At 35.5% G+C, this 24,995-nt stretch overlaps 1 protein-coding gene across 1 annotated transcript in view; it reads left to right on the plus strand.

Annotated features, from left to right (window-relative positions):
- The window catches only part of LOC129001237 (tensin-1), a 386,355-nt gene that overhangs the window by 275,389 nt on the left and 85,971 nt on the right, over window positions 1-24,995 (plus strand). Inside the window, exon 5 of the mRNA XM_054428467.1 lies at window positions 17,021-17,065. Within this exon, the coding sequence (XP_054284442.1) occupies window positions 17,021-17,065 (45 nt within the window). The remainder of the gene's footprint in view (window positions 1-17,020; window positions 17,066-24,995) is intronic.

The raw sequence follows: 24,995 nt of genomic DNA on the forward strand, positions 1-24,995 counted from the left end.
AAACAACAACAAATTTTAACTTTTATGTCTGTTTAAGACCGCTAGATAATTCGTTGAAGTATTTTATGCCGGCTGTGAATCTTGTAAAGAAAGTGGTGAGTTGAGCTGTTAAGCTTCTAATGTGTGCTGTTTCTTTGGCAAAACCAATTTATTTCCATTGAATATATATGGATTACAACATCTATTCAATAATACAAGATTATTATCCACAGTGTCGTACAAGGAAGCGATCAGAGAGCTTTTACTTAGACTGGTTTGGCCTTGATCGTCGATTGTTGACTGGAATGCCCACTTTGTGGCTAATAGTTCATGTTGATCGATCAATCCTTCAATTATCCTTTATCCACGATCATGATTGCCCCACTCCCTGGACTGGGAGCGACTAGGTAAAGTTCAATGTTGCTTCCGGTGGAATCTCCACTGTAAAACGTGTAGTTTGTGATTTATTAGAAAAACGACTGTTGGTCGATTAACCATTAGAAGGGCCTGTTAAATCAGACTCTCGTTCGGTTCTAAAAAATGACAGTACTGTAGCTTAGAATCTGGACCCAGCCTTCATTGATCAAATCTATTCTACACTCACCGTGGAGAATTCGTTGATATCTTAAATAAACGACAATAATTGGTTTTTAACGAATGGTTTAAATTGGTTTTTAATCAAATGGTAAATAATTGGAACCATAAACGTTAATCGTGCATCCATCGTGGTTGAAAGCTGGAAAACGGAACCATCGGTCCTTCATAGGGTAATATCATTGGTTTCATAACCCTACATAATGTTATTTACTCAATGGTATGAGGTCACCTTTAAACTTACCTCTCTTCATTCTACGTTCACCCTTGATTAATTTTATTTGGGTTATACGCACAGTTTTGGCCTCGTCGTAATAGGAAATAGCAATACTTTAAAACCTTGAAATTGTAAGGGCTTGGTGTTTCTATGCATTTGGAACAAAATATGTAATTAAATTAACAATATATGCAACTCAACAATTCCCTCTTAATCAATACCTGCCAAACACAATATGAACGGTAAACAATTTTCATTATTTTTCAATATTCGTTGGTAAAAAAATAACAAATAAATGAAATAACAGAACCGTACCAGCCAACTATACATAAATGAGTTAACAAGGCAATTAGCCGTACTATTCTGGATGGATAGTTTTATCATACGAATAAAACTACTGTATTGGTTAAAGATTGTTCTTGGAGTGTTGTCTATACTAAAGATTTCTTCTTTACAAATCGCGGACAGTAGGCGTTATAAACAGAAAGCTCATTGGAATACTTTTCCATTAACTTACAATGTTGTAAATCTCAACATTGACCCTTGCATTGTCATGTTAAATAAATACTCATGATTTACTCGGTCCCCAGATAATAATCCCTTATTTAAATAGGCTCGTTTGAACCCTCAAGGCAGCGGGATACTACTACTGTAGTATTTTAATATTCGTCATTTTCCCAGAAACGATTTATCTAAATTCTAGTATTTTCACACTCCATTTAAAAACTAGCAAACCCCCAGAGGAGGCCCACTTCAAAGAAATGCTAAACTTGTCTTTGATTGACCGACAGCATCTCGCTAATTGATAAAGCGACAGATAATTGGGCAATTAGAGTCTAAATGACCGGTCAAAGTACGCTGCGATTGCGCAAGTATCGTTGTACGCTTGCGATATTATATCTTGTCTAGTATTGCCTGGATTTGTGAAAAATTAGGAAAACTTAAGTTAGCTTTTTAGTGATATTTCATAAAAATCATCTTTTAAAAAAGTCTCAGTTTTTATTTGTAATTTTTAACATAGATGTTCAACTGATTTAGTTTAGCTCTATGCTATTATTTTGATTTTAAATATCTATATACTCACCTTATTTGTTTTAAAGTCCATAAATATCCACTTAACGCTGTTTTCGTGTGTTGTACAGCGATAACAGTTTCCTACTCGTACAACCAATCTAACACTCCATACAATATTGCCCTCACAGTTAAGTGCTAACCTCTCGCGTATTTCTGCGAACCCAACCATTAGACTAAAGTTATTGGTTTATTCAACGCCAGTTATAGTTTAATGACTCTTTCGATACGCTTTATGATCCATTCAGAACTCTATCTTGAGCCAGAGTCGTGATTCGAGCGAAAACTTTCCTACTTTTATAACTCTGTGGTACAGAAGTTTTAATTAAAAAGTTGAGAGATACTTCAAACATTGGATAATATACCTTCTCCTTTCTGCTACGTTGTGGCTAAAAAGTTTGTTTTCACAATAACTCTTTAATGTTAGTATAAAGTTAAACGTTTATTGATTGAATTGTGCATGGATCTAAAATGAATGTGCTTTGATGTATAAGTACTGTAATTTTACCTAAAAGTAATCAACGTTGGAATCACATTGACCTTTAAAGTAACAACTGGAAATGATAGATTTACCTGTGCATGGTTTCACATTACTGTGTCACTGTTGGTTCTTCCAAGATTATAAACGTTTATAAAAATTGCATATTATATACGGCAATATCCTTAAAAACTGTGGCAATCGGCTTTGGGAAATCTTATTACAATCAATTTTTATGATGGATCAGAATGTTAGTTACATTTTTAGACCTATTTGTTTTTGTTATTCCTCTTTAACAATAACCATTTCCAAGATATTACCAATACAAATATTTACTGTGTTCTAGAAGTGCATAGAGTTAACTGAGCGGCTTGTTAGAGATAAACAACTCTGTTGAACTTATATATTTGTCAATATGCAAACAACAGAAAGTAAAAAAATAGAATTTTCTGCTTTTACTCTCATGAGGTCTTGAATTCCGGAAGAGTTCGAGCTCCCACCGACCCGGAGCGCGGGTATCAAGATGGTCGACTTCCATCACGTCCACACTAGGTGTGAATCGGGGGAACAATTGTTGGTATTACACATCATTACCCAGACTCTAGACCTCACAAAAGATGGGCCTTGTCATTAGACTAACAACGCACTTTCCTGGTCCACATTGGAACAGATCGCAGCTCGATGGATACGGATTGAAAGTTACAGTACTATTATAGGAATGTGCTTTGTGATTATGTCGGTACATGATACTTGTATAGCATTGTAAATGTTATTAACGTTTGTCTGTACATGCGGTTTTCAAATTTGGGAAAATTAATTATTTAAATGAAAATTCTTTCATCATGTTTTCATTTTGTGACTGAGACGTGCAGTAAGATCCTTGTGCTTCTTAACCGCAGTAAAACAACAAAAGACTGAAATCGTGAAACAAACAACTGTGAGGGAGGCCTAAGTTAACCTAGTAATGCCATTACAAAGGAATCATATGATCTCTAGAGTACGAATAACCAATAGACAAATCTTAACAATTGCGATGTCTTCTATTTTACTATACATCTAATGTCTCTACATATATATAAATCTCGTATTTACTTACAGACACAATCTTCAACTTAAGTGTTGTGATCAATCAGAAGACTCGTTATTAATAATGGTTTATTTACCTCGTTATGTTTCCGCATATGGCTTGGATTTAAATAAAAAAAAATAATGATAAAGCTTTTTCAAAAAGAAGTAGAAAAAATGCTAAAGCTGTCGAACCCTTAGGTGTCCCCACTTATTGGATAATAAAACGTTAATTTTCAATGAAAACCAGCTATTTTGATATTTGCATGAGTATCAACTCATAATTTTAATTTTATTAAACTCATTAATTTTATTATACCTGCATTCGTCCCAAAGGCGTAGGCCGTAATCAATTTTTACATTGCCACATTTTGTTTATACCTATGCAATTTAAAGTTTCTAACAAACAAAAAAAGAAAAAAAATCTTTATGAACTCTTAAACAAAATTAACACAAATTTTAGGAGGCATAATTGCAAGATCGACATTATACCATTATTTTGTCAAAAAGCGTACAAACACATTGTACTGACCGGTACTGACAGTGTTGGACCCACCGGTGATCACTTTGTCAAATGGGCCGTTTTAATTAAAAACGTCCTCCCATCACACCCCTCCCATGATCATCCATCCTCCCCCCCCCCTCCGACAACCGTAAGGTCATCTCACAGCAGAGTAACTGTTCTACGGTGATGACGGTAGATCATGACTTCATTAGGGTTAATCAAACCTGTCTACCAAATGAGTTGGGATCGATCCGGCCAAGAACGGTGCTAGGTTCTGAGTTAGTAGTGGAGGTGAGGTTGGTTATCTATGACCTTTGATACTTACCGATTTCTATGAAACTTTAACAAGACAATTTTATAATTTAGGATTAGAAGAACGAACATATCTTTAGGCTATGAAAACCCAAAATATTCTAAAGACTTTGTCTTAAACCATGCATTTACACCTTAATGACGATAATTTGTCATCGCCACCATCAATGTCCTACGATTATCCGATTGCTTTTTATTGGAATTCGAGTAAAATCTGTCGGTCATACGATTTTCCGCGAAAATCAAAGGTTCTCGCAGTCGTGCTTGACGACTTTCCGACGTCTTCTAACCTTAGATTTCCACAGAGGCGGACGGAGGGCGAAGCCCCAGCGAGGACGCCGCCCTGGTGTACATCTCCCAAGAGGTATAGAGACACCAGCCTTATGATACACCGTCACTGGAGAAAGAATGGCCTCCAGGCGTTCCCCACAGTCGCCAACTACCAGCCGTCGTCCACCACCACCACGCCATCACCTCCTCCTTCTACTGCTGCTAGTGTGGTGAGTATTCTGTCCCACCTCCACAGCCCAGGACGCTAGACTCTACAGTACTTCAGCCTAGGCCTAGAGGGTCGCGGCCTATTCACATTGGTGATTGGCATCCCTCGCTCTATGCTGGTCTCCCCAGAGTGGGGTGACACAACCACAACAGACACAGTGTTTATGGATAGAGAATAAGAGTCACTTCTAGCCTTTATTGGATTTTCCGCAGTAGCAAACAAAAAATTGAAATACAATTATTTTAAATTGGAAAAATGCGCTTTCCTTGTCCTTAGTCGTATAATGCATTTCAGAACCATCCGTACTAAATAAACTAATATTTACATTCTGTTATGCCCAAAGTTGTATTTCAATCCATAACCCTATATGTAACTTTTTTGAACCAAAAATTTCTTTTATCCTTAAATTGTTCATTTCAGTATGTACTGCATCACCCTCGAGGTATGAAATTTATATTTTGCCGCTAGTTTGCTTTGTCTACGGTTTAAACCATCGACGTATCTCCAGAATCGGACACTAACCATCCCTCGACCCTATTAGGCCCGGCGCCACCCTTATCTGCCTGGACCCTGACTGTAATTCCCTTTTACCTAACACTAACGCTACTATTAGTCGTGAGAACTGAGCCCTTTCCATTCATTGCTGATCCAATTGGAAATTTTCTCACCTGAATTGCTCTTTATCTGTGTGGCATTCTCAACAATGAAGCTGTGTGGTTCTCTTTTAAATAAGAACTGTCAACAATTTCATCTTGTTTAATTCTATTAGTTGAAAAGTATAAATGGTTCATGCTCGCTTTCGCTGAACTAATCCTGTAAATCGATTAATAACCTTATCAAAACTAGGCCGCTTCACTATTCAAATGAGGAGCGATTTTCTCTTCGTAATTAGCCTTAAATGTTTTCAAATACTCCTCGGACATCGGCGCTTGCAAATGTGGCCGCTCAGTGAGAGTGGTTGGAGGTGTTTAGCATTCAAACGATATGGTAATGTATGTAGAAGCTGGTTAATTAGGCTTTGAGATGATGTAGTGTAGCTCCTAGTTTGTACCGTGAGCCGTGTAGGAGGTCGCCGTAGGGTGTGAACTACAACATGAGTTTGTACGTACAATCTTGAATATCAGGCGAAATCAAGCGCATATCTCATCAATGCCGTTAGTACTTGCGATTTCTATTTTAAAAATCTCATTGTTTATAGTCACTTATTAAAATGGATTGTATTAAATAAACTCTATCCAAACTATTTTAAAAAAATACATTGAACTATTTTGACGGTGGTTTACGATTACAGTTATAAAAATGAATTGCTTTTGATTTTTTATAATTAAGTTAGCCGCACTTAATATTGAAAACTTCTTATTTAATTGTAGACTTTTAAGTGTTGACTATAATACATGCTATGGAACATTGGTACATAAAATAAATAGGTATGTATGGAGCAATCATTCTCAATTTTGAAATTCAATAGGTTGCCAAATAGCCAGATTAAATTAACGTCGACAACAGGTGCTTGTATTACGGACATTGTATCAATCTTACTGGCAAAAATGAGTTAAACATTAGATGAGAACAATAATTTTTGGGTGTATCATACCAGTATATCTAACTTTAGCACTTATTTAGCCATGATAACTTACAGTTGGTCATCCTTGTAGACAGTGAATGATGATTTTATTTTGAACATGTCTGTTAAACAATAAATAAGACAAGAAGATCATTATCAAATTATTTAATAAATTAAATATACCTATGTCCAAAACGGACACTTGTCAAGAGAAATGACGTATGGAGCGTCCTGAATTGTGTCTCATAATAGCCTACCTCTTCATAATGGAACTCCTTTTCCCCTCTCAGGACACGAGGGTATGAATGAATGGTCATTTCATCTGTCAGAGAAGTAATTAATTCTTCACCACTTTGTCACGACCGTCCAGAAGTTACAGTTAGTTAGTTATAAAAAAATAGGGATTAATTTAAGGAGAACTATTAAGGTGAGGTATGATGAAGGATTCAAAGGAACTCATCATAATAGTTTCAAGTAATAAAGTATTTTGTTACATGTTGGGAAGTTTTAAATAACAACGAGGTGTTAGCCCGTCCTACGTACGGGAAACGGTGTAGGCCTATAATTCAGAACAGCTAGTTTACACGTATAAAGACAAATTTTATTGCAGCCTACAGTAGAAAGATTAATTATCAATTGAGAAGTGTATGTATAGGCCTAGTCAACGATATCACCTTCCATCGCATACCTAACTCTTCAATAATCAATATCACCACAATACAATTAGGTACTCATACTATACACAATTTCCAGTAGGCCTAGGTCTGAATTGAAACTCCCTAAAATAAAACGAAAACGTGCAAAAAAATTCACAGTACGCATAATTATAACGTTGGTGTCCTGACATCACTAAACGAATCGTCCACACACATCCTTTATGTCAATTTCATTGCATCAATTGCTAAATAAATAAGTGTAAGAAAAGTAAATACAACAACATATTAGTTTGTTTTGTAAACAGCTGAGTCAAAAATAATATTCATTTGAACAAAAGAACTGGTCACATGTTGAAGGAATTTAAAACGTAGGCCTAAACACGCTAGTAAAGCTAGTGACGTAATTAATTGTCTACCTATGTTTATTATCCATTCCGTTATCAGTTCCAATATCCTTGATAATTAAACCACCCTCATTGAATCAATGTACATCGTAATTCCCCATATTCATTTATTTAAACTATAAAATATTCAGCGCCTCCAAACGTAACCACAACCACAACTAAACACACGCCAAACAACTTTTTTAGATTTCATAAAAGGATGGTTAGTCTAATTGCAGTATCCTAGGTCAATGATGACGTCGTGTTCAATCTATGTCATTCTTCTGTATATCTTTGGATAACACCCGTCTGAGGATGTGGTGGTAATTTAAAATCGTATTCCTGAGGATTCTTGATCTTCATCTTTATGACATCAATATTTCCGGGCCTAATCAAAACAAAGTTCAAGCATTCAAAAACATTGATTGTAAACAAAAAAGCTGCCAAGATGAATCAAAACATGTAAAAATTGTGATTTTCCTACCCTTTCCAAAAAAGTTGAGCAGTAAAATAATTTGCATAGCTTTTTTATTTAACTCCTGTACAGGCCTCGACTTGTACACATCGATGGTGTTACTTATCTCGGTGGTCTACTAATCTTACTTATTTCCTATAATCAATGACAAAATCAGAGTAAATAACCTGATAGTTCTATAGGACATTTTTATAACTAACCAGCTGTTAGTTAAAACAAATTATATTGCTCCAAAACAAATCGAAGATTACAAAGATTGCTTTAAAAAATAATTTGAACATCCTAGTAGTTTACTATGCATACCTATTAAATTAATCTGTCATCCTCTCACAGAAGAATTGAACGTATCAATGATAAGCATTACACATAGTATAAATAAGTCAACCCTTAGTATGTCTTTTCATTTTTATCCAAATGCTGAATTTGTGTCACAAACTCTGAATGTGTTCAGCTGTTATGTTAACTAAATTAAATCATACCAAAAGCTAGTTTAGAATGTTAGCGTCGGCTGCTAGACTTTTTGAAAATTAAAACTTAATTTCTAACATACTGGGACCCAAAACTAAAATTATGGCTTCGACATTCCCTAGTACTCAAAATTATCTTTCTTTCAACACAAAAATCATGAAAATCCGTCGAGTGGTTGATTCAGAATCGTGAAATAAAAAAACACTGTTTCGTTTTAATATTATAGATAGTTGTTAAATACTAAAATAAGAATGCATTTTATTCAACTATCATATACATTTCACACTTTATCCCCGATAAATAAAATAACCAAGATTTGTGTTTACCTATAAATTAAAATTGTCATTCTTACGGTGCTACTGCCGTGCTTATATCCTCGAAGTATAGCCTAGTAGTTTAATATGTAGTTTATGCGTCTACTAACATAACCATCTCATGAGCTAGTTGTTTGTAGAATTTGCATAACAGTTAACATTGGATCATGTTTTCGTATCACAATTTAAATATTGTTTGCAATTCAAATGTTGCTGTAAGCTACACGACATGAAGGAGCAGTTCCACTAGTGATCTCGTAGTTCAGATGTCTGCCGTTAGGTCGCAACACTGTATGGACAGTTATTTTTTATATTGGGCCTTTTTTACAGTGTTTAGTGTTTATAAGCCCGTTTACACCATGCATATACTTAATTATTGCCAGAAGTTGATATATATGCGCTACAATTACATCATATGCCTACTCTTCCACAAACATTTGATTGGTAACAATATATTTATGATTTAATTTTTTTTTACTATGCAAATTAGGTCAACTCAGTAAATCACATAAATAAAAACATAGAATATAACCTAATACATGAATTAATATAGTTAATTTTTTTATTGAATCAAAAATAATTAACATAGTTATGTGTGCAAAATAGTTTAAATCCAAATCGTCGCACTACACGTTTTATTTCTAGGACTTTTTAGTAGGCTATTTAACATGCATTCATTCCTTGTTATTGTTGTTGTTTTTAGAATAGTTAATGTGTAAATAACTGAGATAACTGAGTGGCATCATTAGTTAAGTAAGGAGCCTGTGATTGTTAAAAATACATACACAATAAAATATCGCGTATCGGTTTTTTTTTAACATTCTGTTTGTAGTAGTAAATTTTAGAATCGTAATTATTATAATTATTAGAAACCCAGAGTGTTCCTTTTGTAAAGCAGGTTGCTTCTTCTAAAAAGCAGCATGTAATGTTTCAAATGTTTAATTCGACTTTTTAATGTTTATTTTAGTGTTTTCTGAGTTTAATAAATCTGCAATTGTTCTTGTTTGCTTCCTTAAAAAAAACTAAAAAATATTACAATTAGTTTAACAATAATTAAAAAAGGTTGCTAATTATGTTTTTAATTTTTATACAATTAGTTTGTATTTTGTGCTTACTACAATATTTTCACGCCCCCCCCCCACCTCTAAAGAGGGTTGTCAGTCAATGATCTAGTGACATGATTTGAACGTCCTTGACCGTCGAATATCGATTGACGTAAAGCCAACCCTTCTCACACCCCCCCCCCCCCTCCCCCACTCTCTAACGTTACTACTACTACTGTACTACTTCTTGTATGTACTAACTACTGTACTCCTTTTTTCTATTTTATTTACTACTTTGTATGTGAATTGGGAGAAAGTATGCTGTATTTCAAGTATTTGTTCTAATAACAATAATTTCAAATTTATGCCCACATTGGTAAAGGCTCCGAAAAAGCTTTTAGCATTTGTTCTGAATCACATGCTACCACAACACCGTACAAACCCCCATGGGAACCTTTGGAACCGATCAAACCCCCATAAACAAAACATATCCACAAAAAAAGGCGTGGCTTTACAACCAGCCCGCAGCTCCATAACAAAATCTATAAACACTGTCTAATATTCAATTTAACCTCACACCCTCGAATTAGCCCTCCCATTCCTCGGTCAGATTTATAACGCTTGAGTAGGACAAAGGTGTTGAATGATGTAGCACAGTGCAGGATGTGTCTAGGACTGTATAATGATAACCTAGGGCATGGTGCTTGTCCTTATGAATTATAAGTCGGGTTCAATTTTTTCCCACCTGATGAAGAGCGGTATCAGATGATGGGCTACGAAACGTGTGGTCGTTTATCGAGTAAATGTTGTTACGTCCTCCGAAACGATTACAGAGTAAGTTCTCACAGGATGGTGCACTATCCGGGATTCCACAATAGTTCTAAAATAATGTTTAAGATATTTTAATCATTAAGTGTAAATGAATGAATGTTGTTGCTTTAAACTTAATACTGTATCCTGTCATTAAAAAACATGCTATGTTGGGAGGTTGAATCAGTAACTTTAAAATGCAAGTACTAAAAAACAATAACCTTTTTACAAATATTATAGTAAAGACATATTTTTTATTATACGAAATATAACCTGGAATTCGAAAAAAAGTTGGTATCTTTTGATTTTACGATCATTACTACTGAGCATTTTAACCTTAGATTTCTGTTGTGTACTTTATTTGAGTTTTTTAAATATTTTTACACCGACTGTAAAAGTCAAGTTGTTGTTAACCGAACTCTTTTGTCACCAAAGTCCTCAATGAAAGTCTACCCTTAGTAATAAGGTCAAGTGGTAGGCTTGGTTGGCCTTTTGTAAAAACCTCTCTTGTTAATTTATCAATCAAACGTAAGTTTTTGCTACTATAATTTAATTTTATGATTAAAATGAAACATTTTGGTAACATTTAAAGGACAACTAGTAGGTCAAGGTGTTTGTTGGATTGTACTATAATTCAAATCAGTAAACATGGTTAATAATGTGATATGTGTATTTTTTAACAAAACTATTTACTTTGATTACGAGACCTCTAACATCTCGATGTATATTTTTTTAATGTTTATGAACAAATTTTGCTAACGATAGAAATTGTAAAATTGGTTAAATCCTACATTGCTGTTGGTGAAAATCATAAGAGAAGTGTTATAAATTGTTATAAGTTGTGAGATGAATATCCTAAAGTTGCCTTTTTAATAACAAATGTTGTGTATTAATGCGAGGTGATTGAGGAATCACATGATCGCTTTATTTTCAGAGGTTGTCCAGTTCAATCCTGTGATAAACCTCAGTTTGGTGCAAACCGTATTTTTCAGTAACAATGTCGACATATTTAAGTGAACAATACTCAAACGTCTCTCATCAAGGTAATGTTCAGGCCCCCTCTTTTTAAACGTAAATAAAACAGGGTATAAATGAAATAATAAATTGTAAGTGAAGTGCACTCTAAATTATTAACGATCTTTCAATGCTCTTACCCTCGGGATACCGGAATTGGCAGCTCTTGCGGAAGTATAGATTACGAGGGGTTGTTATGAATCGCAGACATCCGGGGGGGGGGGGGGGTAGCTCCTTATGGACCTCCTGATGTTAATCATTTTACTCTGTTTTAACTTATACAATACTGAAAGTTTACTCGTAATACTCGTTGTTGATTTAAGCTACTTAATCGCCTGCAGTTGCAGTTGCAGTTACGACTCCACGGGGTGTAGTATGTAGTATTGTAGTGCCCTTGGGTTGCATTTCGGAGGGGTGCAGTTGCCATGACAACGAGGGGATGCGACAGTAAGGGAGGGGGAAAGGGTGCGGCGCTCAGACGATCCTAACTGTGTTTATACCGCTTTTGGTGTCTAAATGTGACTTTACACTGTGTTTTAACCGGTTTTGGTGTCTACGTGTGATTTTTTCAGTGCGGTTTTCGTTGCGATAAGTTCATCGATGTGATGTAGTGTAGTGATTGTGATTTTCCAAGATTTGTACCCTCCCATTAACCTAATATTTACTAGTGATTATTCAAATGTGCACAGTTTTCTAAGAAGTATAGTATACAGTAATTGTACGTCAGTTGATAAGGCTTTCACGAAGATTTGTATTTTTAGCGGATTTCCCATATAGGGAATAAGCTATTACCGTAGTACTCATGGTAAGACCTGGACGCGGGACCGATTTTTTTTTCGTTTTGAGGTCCCTATAGGCCAAAAACACCATCCGTTCAAATTCATATATATATATATATATATATATATATGTCCGTTAGCACGATAACTCGAGCAAAAATTATCCGATTTTGATGAAATTTGGTATAAACGTGTAAACCTACGTTTATTCGAACGAGTTCGCGATCCAGCATGATCGGACCATGGGAACGGGGGTTTACGGGGGGTTTTATGGGGTAAAAATAGGTTTTTCCCATTTTTGACCAAAAAAACATAAAATTTAGCAATTTCTTTCCAAACCATTTTGTAGAGCTTAAAAAAACAAATAATTTAGTATATTGAAGCGTTATTATGCGCCTAATGGTTACGGAGAAAATTCCGAAAAATTGAGAATTTAAAATTCCCATGTTATTCTTATGGAGAATAAGTAAACTGTTGTAGTTTGCTTGTTTATGAACATATTTTGATCAAATTTGGAAAATGTTTTTATTTCTTATATACTATTAACATTTTACAAAAAAAAAACAGTTTTACCCTCCCTGATGCAGCAAACCTAAGTACTTGTCAAACTAATTCTATTGAAATTGGGAATAAATATTATATTTGTAAGTAGACATTTCAGTGTAAATCAAACCAGTCAAATGGAAATTCGCTTAGTCTGCAGGTTTGCTGCGGCGGGGGTATTTATTTAAACTGAGATAGTCCCTTGATTTTGGTTAAAGGTTTGCCACATCAAATTACATAATCAGTTCAGTTATTCAGTTATTGTTCAGTTATTAGTTTTATAATTGCTTTAGGATTTAAATAAAGAGAGAAACCATAACGATGTAGTAGATATTGCAAAGTATCCATGGTAAAACCTAAGTCTGGTACTTTTGTATTTACTTTTGTACATTTTATTTTCATTGATATTCACCATGTATTTACTTACATCGTCTTGATTACGTGCATAAGCGTGTTACACTCTCACTGTAAACCTACCTCTCCGATGTTTATGAAATTTGGGTCAAACGTATAAACTAATACCTTTTGGATGTGTTATTGAACTAGCTAAATCCAAATATGGTCTACGTTTTAAGAAACCAGTTTTTAAAATCAAAATAAAAACTAACATTTTAATTTATCAAAATTTGTTTGAAATCCATCAATATAATTGAAACTGAACCTAATTTTAGAATAAAAAAATACGAATATACCTATCAAAAGCATAAAATAAATATTTTCTGTCAATTGAGTAGGGCTATCATTTTTTTAAGAATTTGCAGCTCAGGAAACAATTAATTACTGTAGTGCAAATTTACCATGTAAAACCGGCAACGTTGTTTTGCTAAGCATGTATTGACCGGCACTGCTGAGCAAGATCAGTGGTGTTTGGGAACGTAGCCGGAGCATATTTAATAAGCTTTAACTTTATATTATACTGTGTGGTTCGATGTGCTAAATGGAAGCTTGATACAGTATGATAATAATTTGTAACCATCTGACGTCGGCAAGGTTACGCATGCGCGAGTTGGATCATCTTTACGTAAACACTGAGTAACATGTATAACTCATAACTCATATTAACCAGTATTTGATCAAATTATGAAGTAATCAAATCTAGGCAAACAAAAGTTGAAAATAATGTTTATGAATGTTAGCTGTAGCTGTATGTTATGTTAGAGTTCAACATCCTGAAGTTATGTTGGTCCTATATGCACTATTCCTAAGTACTATTAAATTTCATTTGAAGTAGTATAACATTTTAGCTAACAAAATATCTTCATCTCTTGGATGGATACAGAATAGTATGATGTGATTGTGTCCAATTTGCATATAAATTTCAGGTTTTCTACAACTTCCAATCTTCTCTTCTCTTGAACATTTATGTAGTTTTAACTCAAGATAATCTTCATCTTTCGAATTTATCACAATCTAGTGTCTTTATAAACGCACAAGACTGAACAAAACATATCAGCATCAACTGCTTGCTCAATATACGGTTAGTGATTGAACTTTGAGTGAGGTTTGAAGCAAATAACCAAGTGTGGGCACCTTATTTCTGGATGACTTATAGCCCTTTTAAAATAACTACTGAGGTTGACAATTAAGTAACAAATTGGTACTGGCAAAGTCATTTTACTGAATGGATGTGTGAAAAAAACAGAAAGTATTCTTCTGAAAATTAACATCACTTACTAAAAAGACCCTCAAGGAACCTTATTGAAAGTTGCCTACCTACAAGGAGATCTCAGGAAGAATATTACAGTTTGACTTATACATTAAAGGAATTATTTTCACACTATTTTTCATATCTATACCTACTAGAAGATCATACTGACAATCTTATCGAATATTATCATCAAGGATTCCTATTTGGTGAGGACATAGCGAAGCATACTTAAATTGGTGATATGATGGACAGTAAGGTAGAATCTTACTGAAGTTTGCCAGCATGGACTACTAGGCTCTAATAGATCCCTGCATCTCCGTTTATCTTCCACGTCTACACCATGGGTACGACGAACCGAGGAGTGCCTAGGTCGCGGTCAGTAGGTGGCCTCGGTCGTCCTGACAGCAGCTCCAGTCTCGGCTCCCAGGATCAAGGATACGGGTCTTCAGTAACTGAAGGAGAGGACGCTCCTGTAGTTCTAGACGCCACCATCCTTCACAGGATCGCCTTCACTGTGTGGCACACCGCGCTCTACCTCCAGTCACAGGTGTATATGTCACTGCATGTGTATGTTGCTTTTATTTTATTAAATAAATATAATATTTTACTTTAGAGGAGTAGGCATCCTCCCATTCCCATGGTAAAGTTTGTAGCCGGTTTTATAATGCAAGTTGACGAAGTTTTGTTGTTTACACAAATCTTCTTTAACCAAGCCGAATTGAAAGAACAACAACTTGTAAACCGTAGAACTATAGCATATTTTATGTCTCATCAATTGTCAAAGTATCGAATACTATTGTGTGTGGTTAAACATGGCAGAGGTGTGTTGTGTATCTCATGTCTTATAACCCTTAGCCGTTAACATTTGACCCCAATGAGAACATCTGAGATAACTAACTGAGAACCCCTGTGATGGTTCACTGTAGAACTCGACTGAATTGTTATTTTGATGCTTACGCATATGATGATAACGCATCATCCAACCCCGGCCCCTCGCCCACCCATCCCTCCATAAATGTTGTTTGATATATCTGTCCGCTATGTCCATTTCAAATTCACCCAGAGTTTCAATCTTGACTAGTATTTAATAGAATCATTCAGCCATGAATATGCCTACGACTTGTTACAAAGTCTTTTGTTTTCAACATTTAAGTATATATTTCGCAAAAAAATCTTACAATTATCTGGAATATCCTATTTAGGAACTGCTTCATTATTTTACGTAACAATCATACAAATTATAACGTAGTAAAGGCAACAAAGTTATCTCCGAGTGTATCCTCCCTCACCCTGTTGAAGCTGCATTGAAAATGCATGACTCCTTTAACAATTCAGCTATCATTGTACAACGCTTGTATTTGTTTCTTGGAATTTACACTTTTCTTTTTTCTTCAAAGTTCAATTATACCTCTTGTTTATCAAACATACAATTATTTTAACTAATATATTCAATGCTTTTATACATCAATCTAATTGTATTTTTTGGAATTTTGGTTCTTTTAGCAGTATTTTTGTCTTTACAGGAAAAGTTAAAATGGGTATAAACTTTTAAAACAGTTTATATTTTCAAACTAAATCATTGAGTTTCTGTATTTTAAAACACACATCATCACCACTTTAATAGCTCTCTAAGTTACATTTTCTTCCCGTTGCAAAGCACGGGAAGAACAGCTTGTGTCGATAGATTTTCAATCAAGTAAAAAGTATGTTAGTTATGTGAAAAAGCACTCGCCTGCATTTTAAAAAAACCTGTTTATAATTAATACTAGATGGGAACGCTGCTAAGGTGTATTTTAACCCGAAAATGAATTACTGTAAATTCTAATGTAAAATGCCTTCTGCGTCTTCATTACGAAGATCATTTATTTTTCTCAGTCATTTAGGACCTGCAGTTGTTGAAACTCAAACCTTCAAATTGTTTACCCTGTAATCTCTCAAAACTCTTCTATCGTTAAACAATGGTTGGACGCATTTTCATAACTTGTGTAAAGTTAAGCTTAACTTTTTTTCGTGAAACATTGAACTCCAGACGTGGGAAGGGTTGTGAGTGCCCGCAGCGTCGACGTGTCTTGTTTTGACTCCGCGGGACGTCTAAGTCCTCTACACATTGTCCCTCAAGGGCTCTCGTAGTACCTCTAGACTCTCCAGGGCTTCCGGTCCTCAACTGTAACCTCTTGGGGTCAATTAACCGACAATATTATACGAGGGCTGCATGTAACGTTATGTCGCCCCGCCCATCAACGGGGTGTGGTGATAACATTATATAAAACTTGGTTACTTGGTTATCCTACAAGATGCTCAAGAAAATAGTTGTGATACCATAATCGATTACAAGATTTAAATACTCTCTATAATTACCAGAGTATGGATAGTCGACTGTACAAAATATTATCTTCCTCCGACCAGAAACATTACATAGTTACACCTTGCAATGTATTAAACACGGTGGTTGATATTGAATACATTTTGTGTAAGGTAACGGATTATAGACTGCAGCCCTATATTAATCAACCACTCCAAGACTTGCGTTTATACACAGCTACTTAGTTTATATCATTAGATTTCAATATGTCTAGTTTCTAACGATTTCTTCCTTGTTTCAGCACACCGGAGATGCGCCCGTCAGGACTCCTTCGAGACAGAAACCGGTAAGTCCTTAAACTTATATCTAATTAATACTGATGTACAATTCACTTCATAAGTAATTTAAAAACTACGTTTCGCAATAGGATAACAGAGAACTTTTGAAAAATACCTATACATGAGACATACTAAAACAAAAGAAAAATAGTATATTATGAATCTCATAGCAATAATCCCGTGAAATTAGTTACGGAAATAGTTAAGGAAAAATACGCTAAAGAAGGGTGTGAGCCGGGGGGAGAATTAATAGGGACATGAACTAATCTCTTTGAACGAATCCCCTGTTTTCGTTCTCAGAGAGCAACAATAACGGCATAGCCTCAAAACTTTGACTAATCCTAGAACATTCTACTGTTGCTGGTTTTCTATATCTCAGATGAGTTGAATATATGTTACAGCAAAGATAAAAATAGCATGTACAATTGTTGAATCTATCCTAACCTGATTGTAAAGAGTCAAATGTTTTATAGGCTAATAGGGAATATAGGTATTTAACCAAAGAATATTTTACTCTCTAATATATTTGGTCCATGGACTGAAAACGAGAAAAGTCATAATACTTATTCATTGCCATTATTGTAGTGACCTGTGAGCCGAAACAGGAGAAAAATTAATTTTTTATGAGTAGCTCACAATCACAAAAGTCACCTTTTGATCATTGAACACATCCCCGCGGACGTCCCCCCGGACGTCCCATGAAAACATTAAACAAAAAGTTATGATGATCCCTAGCTGTGAGCTGCAAACATCTCAAAACATTTCACGCTGTTAAACAATTACACAGGTACAGTAGTTAAAAAAAGCACGCCACGTAGCCTTGACTTCAAACACCGCCGCCGTCCATTTAATTATGGGACGATTTCACAAGCAAAACAAGCGCATAATTCAATTGCATTGTTACAAAACCCAACAAAGGTTCGGAGGGATTTGTGCTCTGGGCTGAGAGGTTGACAGAGCTGTTATAAGCCGCGGTCTGTTCTACTGAGCGATCCCTGAGGGCACCATCTTTTATTAATGCGTTGCGACAGGTCCAAGCATGCATTATGGATTGGCAAGGGTTTGGTCCAGATGAATTACTAGCTGAGAAAAGTTGTTGTGGATATATTTGGATTACTTATGGGCCATGGCTAGTGGAAGGTTAAGGAAGGTTTAAGGAAGGTTAGGATTTGAAGAGGATGAGGTGTATTAGTAAGGTAGGCAATGTAATTGAAATCTTATGGGAACCATTGCTACAACATCACTGTAAACGTTTTTGTCCTCGAATGTTTTATGTTGATCAAAATCCGTTTTGGAATCCAGAATTCCAACCAGAAAAAAATCTGAGGCGAATATGGTTGAAGTATGAATAAAATGTCAGTTTTGTTACTGACCAATTTGTATTCATTGTACTGACTGAGATCAGCAGTGCCAATGACCAAAAGCAGCCCCAGTTTTGTGTGGTTCGTCATGGTGTAGCTCATTCTGCAACAGCCGAATCTTCTGCAGAAAACTCTTACTCTATTTGCGGAGAACCAAACGCATTATTTACTGCAGTGGAGTGTAGTTAGCAGTGTGTAATGCGTGTTTATTACAAGGACATATTTTGAATAGTACATATTTTCTCTCGGCCACTATCTAGGAGGCACACTCCGCGACACACCTCAGTTCCAATCATCCATATTTACTCCAGCGATCACCCACGTCGCGAATGTCACTCTGGCCTGTTAACCCTTGACCCTGATTGATTTTACTTTTCACCGCCGCCACGAGACAGCCAAGCCACGATCCTATTACCAGTATAGTTCCGTCATTATCACGCTCTGGCTCTATCTGCGACTGCGACCCTTGGCTCATTACACACAGTCGTGCAGCTCAGATAGGCGGTGTCCTGCATCTAGATGGAACACTACTCCAACTGCGCCAATTATTTTAAATCACAATTAATAGACCAACACTCAAACTAAGGCAGATATTGCATCATAATTAGTGGAACACTTCTATGTGTCTTCTCCTGGTCTAATTATTGTTGAAATTTGTTAGTTGAGGAACACTTCTGTTCGCCTAGTCCTGCTGGACTTTTTATTAAGTGTGGCAGACCTTTTGTGAAATTATGTTAAATTTAATTAATGTTAAACATCGCCAACATCAAGGTCATTTAATTGGTTAAATAGTTAAAGAAGAGATTAAGTCACATCTAAACAATACCCTGTACTACTTACAAATACATAATCCAGAATGTGAAATGATTTACAAGCCGCACAACAACAGTGAAAATTAGTTGAGACATTCCAATGGGGGCATACCTCAGGTACGTGTTATTCTGGAGGATCGTATGATCCGCTATAAGTCTTGCGAGAACCCATTAATAAGGGAGCTGAAGGCTCGTGACCCCCCAGGGCAAACCCCCCATGCCCCCCCCCCTACGCCCCCCCCCCTATTAGTAACAGTACATAGAGCGGGTCTGAACCACATTTCATGTTAGTTCCATAAAGTTCTACAAATCTGCAATGTACAGCCTTGCAACTTCATTTGATAGAAATTTATTTACTGTGCAGTGTTTTATTAAAATCTTTTCGAGACGTATATTTATTAAATGTTTAGCATAGATAAAGCTCTTGTGAACAGAATCTATCCTATATATTAGTAGATTAAACATATTTTTCATTTCTAGATAACTATTTTTAGGTCGGTGAAAGTGTGGCACATTCGAAAGCAATTAATTAATTGGTAAATGGTGTAAGCTTATCTGCAATTAGTTATGTTTTTTTTATTTAGTCTTTCTTTAGTTAGTAATTAGTGATGTTCCTCTTCGCAAAATCATATAGTGTCCTGTGTGTAGTGAGTTTTCTCTCCATTAATAGAGATTTGAGAGAAATTGTTTTTAATTACATGTATTCACTAGTGATGCTTTCTAAAAACCAATCGACGATAGAAAGTGTGAGGAACCATCAGGATTTTGCACATTCCTTGTTTAAAATTAACATTTGCCTTACGCATTGAGAATGTCAAGAGCAATCTCGGGCGGTGAATGTTCTAGTAAAACGTTTTAACATACAATAACAAATCAGCTCCACATACGCGTTCCACTTTTCAAACAAGACTGGCAGCTTTGATACTCTTCTGAAAATTATTCGAACATTGGTATTACTCGTAAGTAAAAACTGTTTGAATATTTACGAGATCAAAACAATAAATTATATTTTACTTGTTTTGGAAAATAACATTTCGTCCATAAGTTGCTAAGTTTAACTTTGATCGTTGAGGATTCTTTAGGAGTTTTCAATCACTAACTAGTAAAGCTAAGGTAATAATTTCATCACAAACAACTAAGGTTAAAAGTCATCATATGTAAAACAACAAACCAGAATAAACTCCTAAACATAATTAAAGGTCTACCAACAGTGTCTAAACGCACGATCAAATTCACGCAGTCTGAGTACCCGTGCTATAGATTCCAGATCCTGATATATCATTGAAAGACATGCCCGCACAAATTCGTGGATAAGAAGTTCCCAACTAGCCAAATGTTTACACAACTCTTCTCCTATAATCAACGAATTGGGAAGTTTAGTTCACGATTGAGACACAACGCTTAACCAATTTGCCTACTCTCAATCATACAATTATAGTCGATTCAACCAGTTCCACAGCTCCAATGACTTAGTTGAAAACAGTGATTTAAACTTTCGCCTATAAAATCCAAACCTACAATCCAGTCTAACCTATGATGCCTCTGGCTCAACCTACGCAAATTTTGGTCAGAGGACAGAGAGGTTGACCATTGTAATTCCATTGTTCTTGTTTATCCCGAAAATAATGGAAACTCTCTGTGGGTAATGTTTTCATATAAATATGGAAATTAAGGAGCCATTATGTTCATTGTTTAGAGGATTTTGATAATTGGAGCTCGTGGATCGAGCCCGTGGGCGTTCAGATCTTGGACCTTCTCACACCCACACTATGACCATCCCAGCTCCAGATGTCTTTCTTCTTCTTTGTCACTTCCGGTCAAGTGGTGAAAGTTTTGGAGGGAATGACATCTTGATGTAGCTCTTTGATGTAGCTACTTGATTTGTTGCAAGTTTAACAACAACTCTGGAGTCTCTGGAATCCTCTCTTGTATACAAGGAATGTTTAACATTGCTTGTTACGTCTTTCACCTGTTCTTATCACTAATTCAGTAAACATTATTAGTCGTGGAATCGTACTATACCATTTGATATAACGTAACGAGACATATTATTTTCCTCAATTTAAATATTTTTGTTAGATGAAGTTGAAAATTGTCATCCTTCAAAATTATAGATACGATTCCTACTTCTATCCGAAAAAATCTTACGTTTTTCTACGGCTAAATTTAATTTAAAATATTTGTGAAACCAAAAGTAGCTAGTGGCAGTAGAATAGTAAGGGTTATTTTACTAAAAAGATACAAATGATTGTAAAATCCCTCTATTAGACAATTGATAAATTTATAGACCCAAAGGATGTTTGATTGAGATTTAAAAAATATATACATCTTGGTATATTTATAACACTTAGTCGTCACATTGGTAAATATGTTGACAATGTTCCGAAGTTTGTGACGTTTTCAATATGTCTTTGTTTTGCTTCTTGACATGCCTTGAAAAGACTGTTAGTGGTTCGACGTCTACGCCGCATATTTTCAATGTGTCAGTCGCATCTTCGCATATGTTTTGCATAAGTTTAATACAAACCACCTCGGCGGGTGGGCCTTTTCTACACTACATGCTCCGTTATACCAAAAATACAGCCTGAGGAATGAATAGATTAGTGTACATTATTTGGAAGGCAATTTTTAATAGAGGTAGTGTTTTTATGTTTCGAACCTTTCGAAATTAGCCCCAGCTGTCCTTGATCATTGGGGATTTTAATAAATGGTCTTGGCTAAACAACACTGGTACTACTGTAGTCAGTAAAGCTATCGATTTATTCACTCAACTTCACTCACCTTTGCCTTAAAATACGTACTATGGTGTGTGGCGTCGTATGAAGCAGATCAAATTGCATCAAGTATTGCAATAGCTTACACACATATCGCTTTCATTTTCATCGTTTAAAATTATTAAATTAGTGAAATAACAATGAATAAATTATATTTACCAAGGTTTACTCTACAAATACCAAACAGAAACACGACTACAAAAGCTGCCTCCAAGACTGATCAATTAAGGATGATGTTAGATGTTAAATTTGAGAGTATATAAATTAAGCAGTACAACCGTTGATGTAAGAAAATCGTTATGATAAACTAATTTAATTTCATATTTTATGTTACAATAAATACTTGATACACAGTTTAATGCACACTAGCTGTATATTAAAGTAGTTACCTCTATTATAAATACTAAGTGCTCAGTTGCGTCTCTAATTTCTAACAATGCCCGATGCGTTCCAACAATGGTTCCCCGCAATTGTTATTCAGGTCAGAATCGTCGGCGCCACACGCTGATTTATTATTTGGCGCTACGTGAGAAGACCACTGTCGCATTGGAATTATTCCCGAGTGCAAGTCGTAAGCAGTTCAATTCTGGTCGTACTAAACAATAATATCCACTCGGTACAAATGGTATTTGAATAAAGTGGAGTCTCGATAAACCGAACTTCGGTAATGCGGAAAGTCCGCTTAAATCAAAAACCGAAAAAAATGGCTTGTTATAAAAAAATTATATTTTTTAATCAGTACGTGCTGTCACTTATCGGGTAAAGTTTAAACTACTAGCACCGTCGAGTGATGATATCAATGCAGCTTATTGTACCCAAAAAGTGATTACCCAGTACGTACGTGCTTGTCACCCATTGGGGAAAGCCGAAACTGCTAGCACTGTCATGTAATAACAGAAAGTAGCCTACCTCGTCGAAGTATTCTTTAGCGGCCGGGCGAGATAGACTTGTTGAATAGAGTATTTTAGTAACGATTTAACAATTTTTAGTAAACGTTTTCTCATTTTCGTTCCGGGTTCCAATCCTGCTAAGTCTCCAATGGATTTTATCTAAGTGATAATGCCACAACCCTTAGGTCTAGCCTAAAGTAAAGTGAAAAACAATCCCAGGCTCGTGCCTAGCGTCCTAGGACAAAAGAAATTTAAAAAACTTAAAAAGTAAAAAAAAAATAAAAAACAAAGAACTTTTAATCCGAACTTGGTAATCCGAAATGTGCCGGTCCCAACCATTTCGAACTATAGGGACTCTACTTTAGAGATTAAAAAAGGTTAATTGAAAACTATTCAACACAGTAGACTATTTTTACCCTTTTTTGATGTTTTTCAACAACAACATATGAATCGCATGAATAAATACTGGGAACAAACACTAGACGCTTTTTCAAGTAAATGTGGTTCAAATCCGTCAAATGTTTCTGTACTGTATTTTCCGATTTTTGAACCCCCCCCCCCCCTCACTTGGATTCCATAGCTCAACCATTTAGTTAACAACACAATACTTTTTAAATTTACTTTACATTTGTATCTCAGACTTTAAAGATCGCTCAATTTGCATTTCGGTCCTTGCATGTTAAGATACAACTCGTACATTCTCCTATTTCTATTTTCTCACTACAAAAACACGCATATGTTTCTATAAGAACCCGTTCACCCCAAGGAAAGTCGCAGAAGATAATAGTAAGGTTCTTCAAATTCACACACCTTAAACGATACATTTTCAGTCATCAAAGGTTACTTAAATACGTAAAATGATAGAGAATCCCGTCCCACCCAGAGAATCCCCATCCTAGAGCCACCTGCCTTCACGTTATCCTGGCAACAGAGTACCACGTTGTAGCATAGATACATTGTGGTGGCAGTCAACACGGGGGCAGAGTCCCACGGTACATCAGAATGAGCTGCCTGGGGCTTTGGCTGCATCAGCAACTTCATTGATATTTTACGTCGTACACACGAACCTTGTAATCTGATAACAACCACTACTGCTTACATTCCTGCAACTACAATGAGCATCCCAGGGAAGACGTGCGGATTTGTGGTTGTCTACAGTTTATGGAAACCATACATATACAGTAGTACTTGAAGATTTTAATCAATTTACCATTAAGTGGATAAATAATAGTTTTAGAGGGATTTCCTGTGTGCTTTTACGTTTATCATTTAGCAAAACAATTAATTAGGTGTATAGGTACCTATAATTATTCGTATAGCTGAGCAGATTATACTCGGGGCATATAACAAGTATATTTTCAACGTATTTTATTGAATTTCAATATATAGGTAGTCTGAGATTACATACAACAAGCATCACAAAATATGTGTAAACAATGTTATTGACAAATTACCAAAAGTTGGAGAATAATATTTAAAAGAATGATTGGCATTTGTGAGACAAACTGAGATATTACGTAGGGTTATGTTTTCTGTAGAATATATTTTCTTTTTTGTAGAGATATAACAACAATCTATACTATTATAAAATCGAGGTGGTGTCTGTCTGTCTGGACAGCTGTCACGACTAAAATACTAAACCGATACAGCAAAAATTAAGCACAAAGACGGTCAACATACAGTATCTAGGAATGTCATAGGCATATTTACCTCCATGAGCTTCTCTCGGGCTACGCATCTTGGATGTCCAAAGTTTTGAGGCAAGGTTTTCAATAGTAAATATTAATTGGTCTCCATGGAATAGTGAGAAAATTCACAATGTTTGCCTTTGCGTTTACATTTAAATGTAAACAATCAGACCTCCCAAATGCTCATTTCACAATTTCAGACAGCTAATCCAAAGAAATTAAATATATTTTGCACAGCTATGTGATAGGATTAATTAATCCAATACTTTATGAGAGATTATTTTTCTAAACCTATTTCAATAATAATGAAACTGATTTTTCTTCCCGTTGCGAAGCACGGGTATAACAGCTAGTTATGAATAGAAATACGGGTTGGAACTCCTCTTAAAAAACTAGAAAACTATTTTTTTACA

This window comes from Macrosteles quadrilineatus, unplaced genomic scaffold (genome assembly GCF_028750875.1).
Source record: "Macrosteles quadrilineatus isolate MER2022 unplaced genomic scaffold, UCM_ALF_1.0 Scaffold_8__2_contigs__length_117827958, whole genome shotgun sequence".
NCBI lineage: Eukaryota > Metazoa > Arthropoda > Insecta > Hemiptera > Cicadellidae > Macrosteles > Macrosteles quadrilineatus.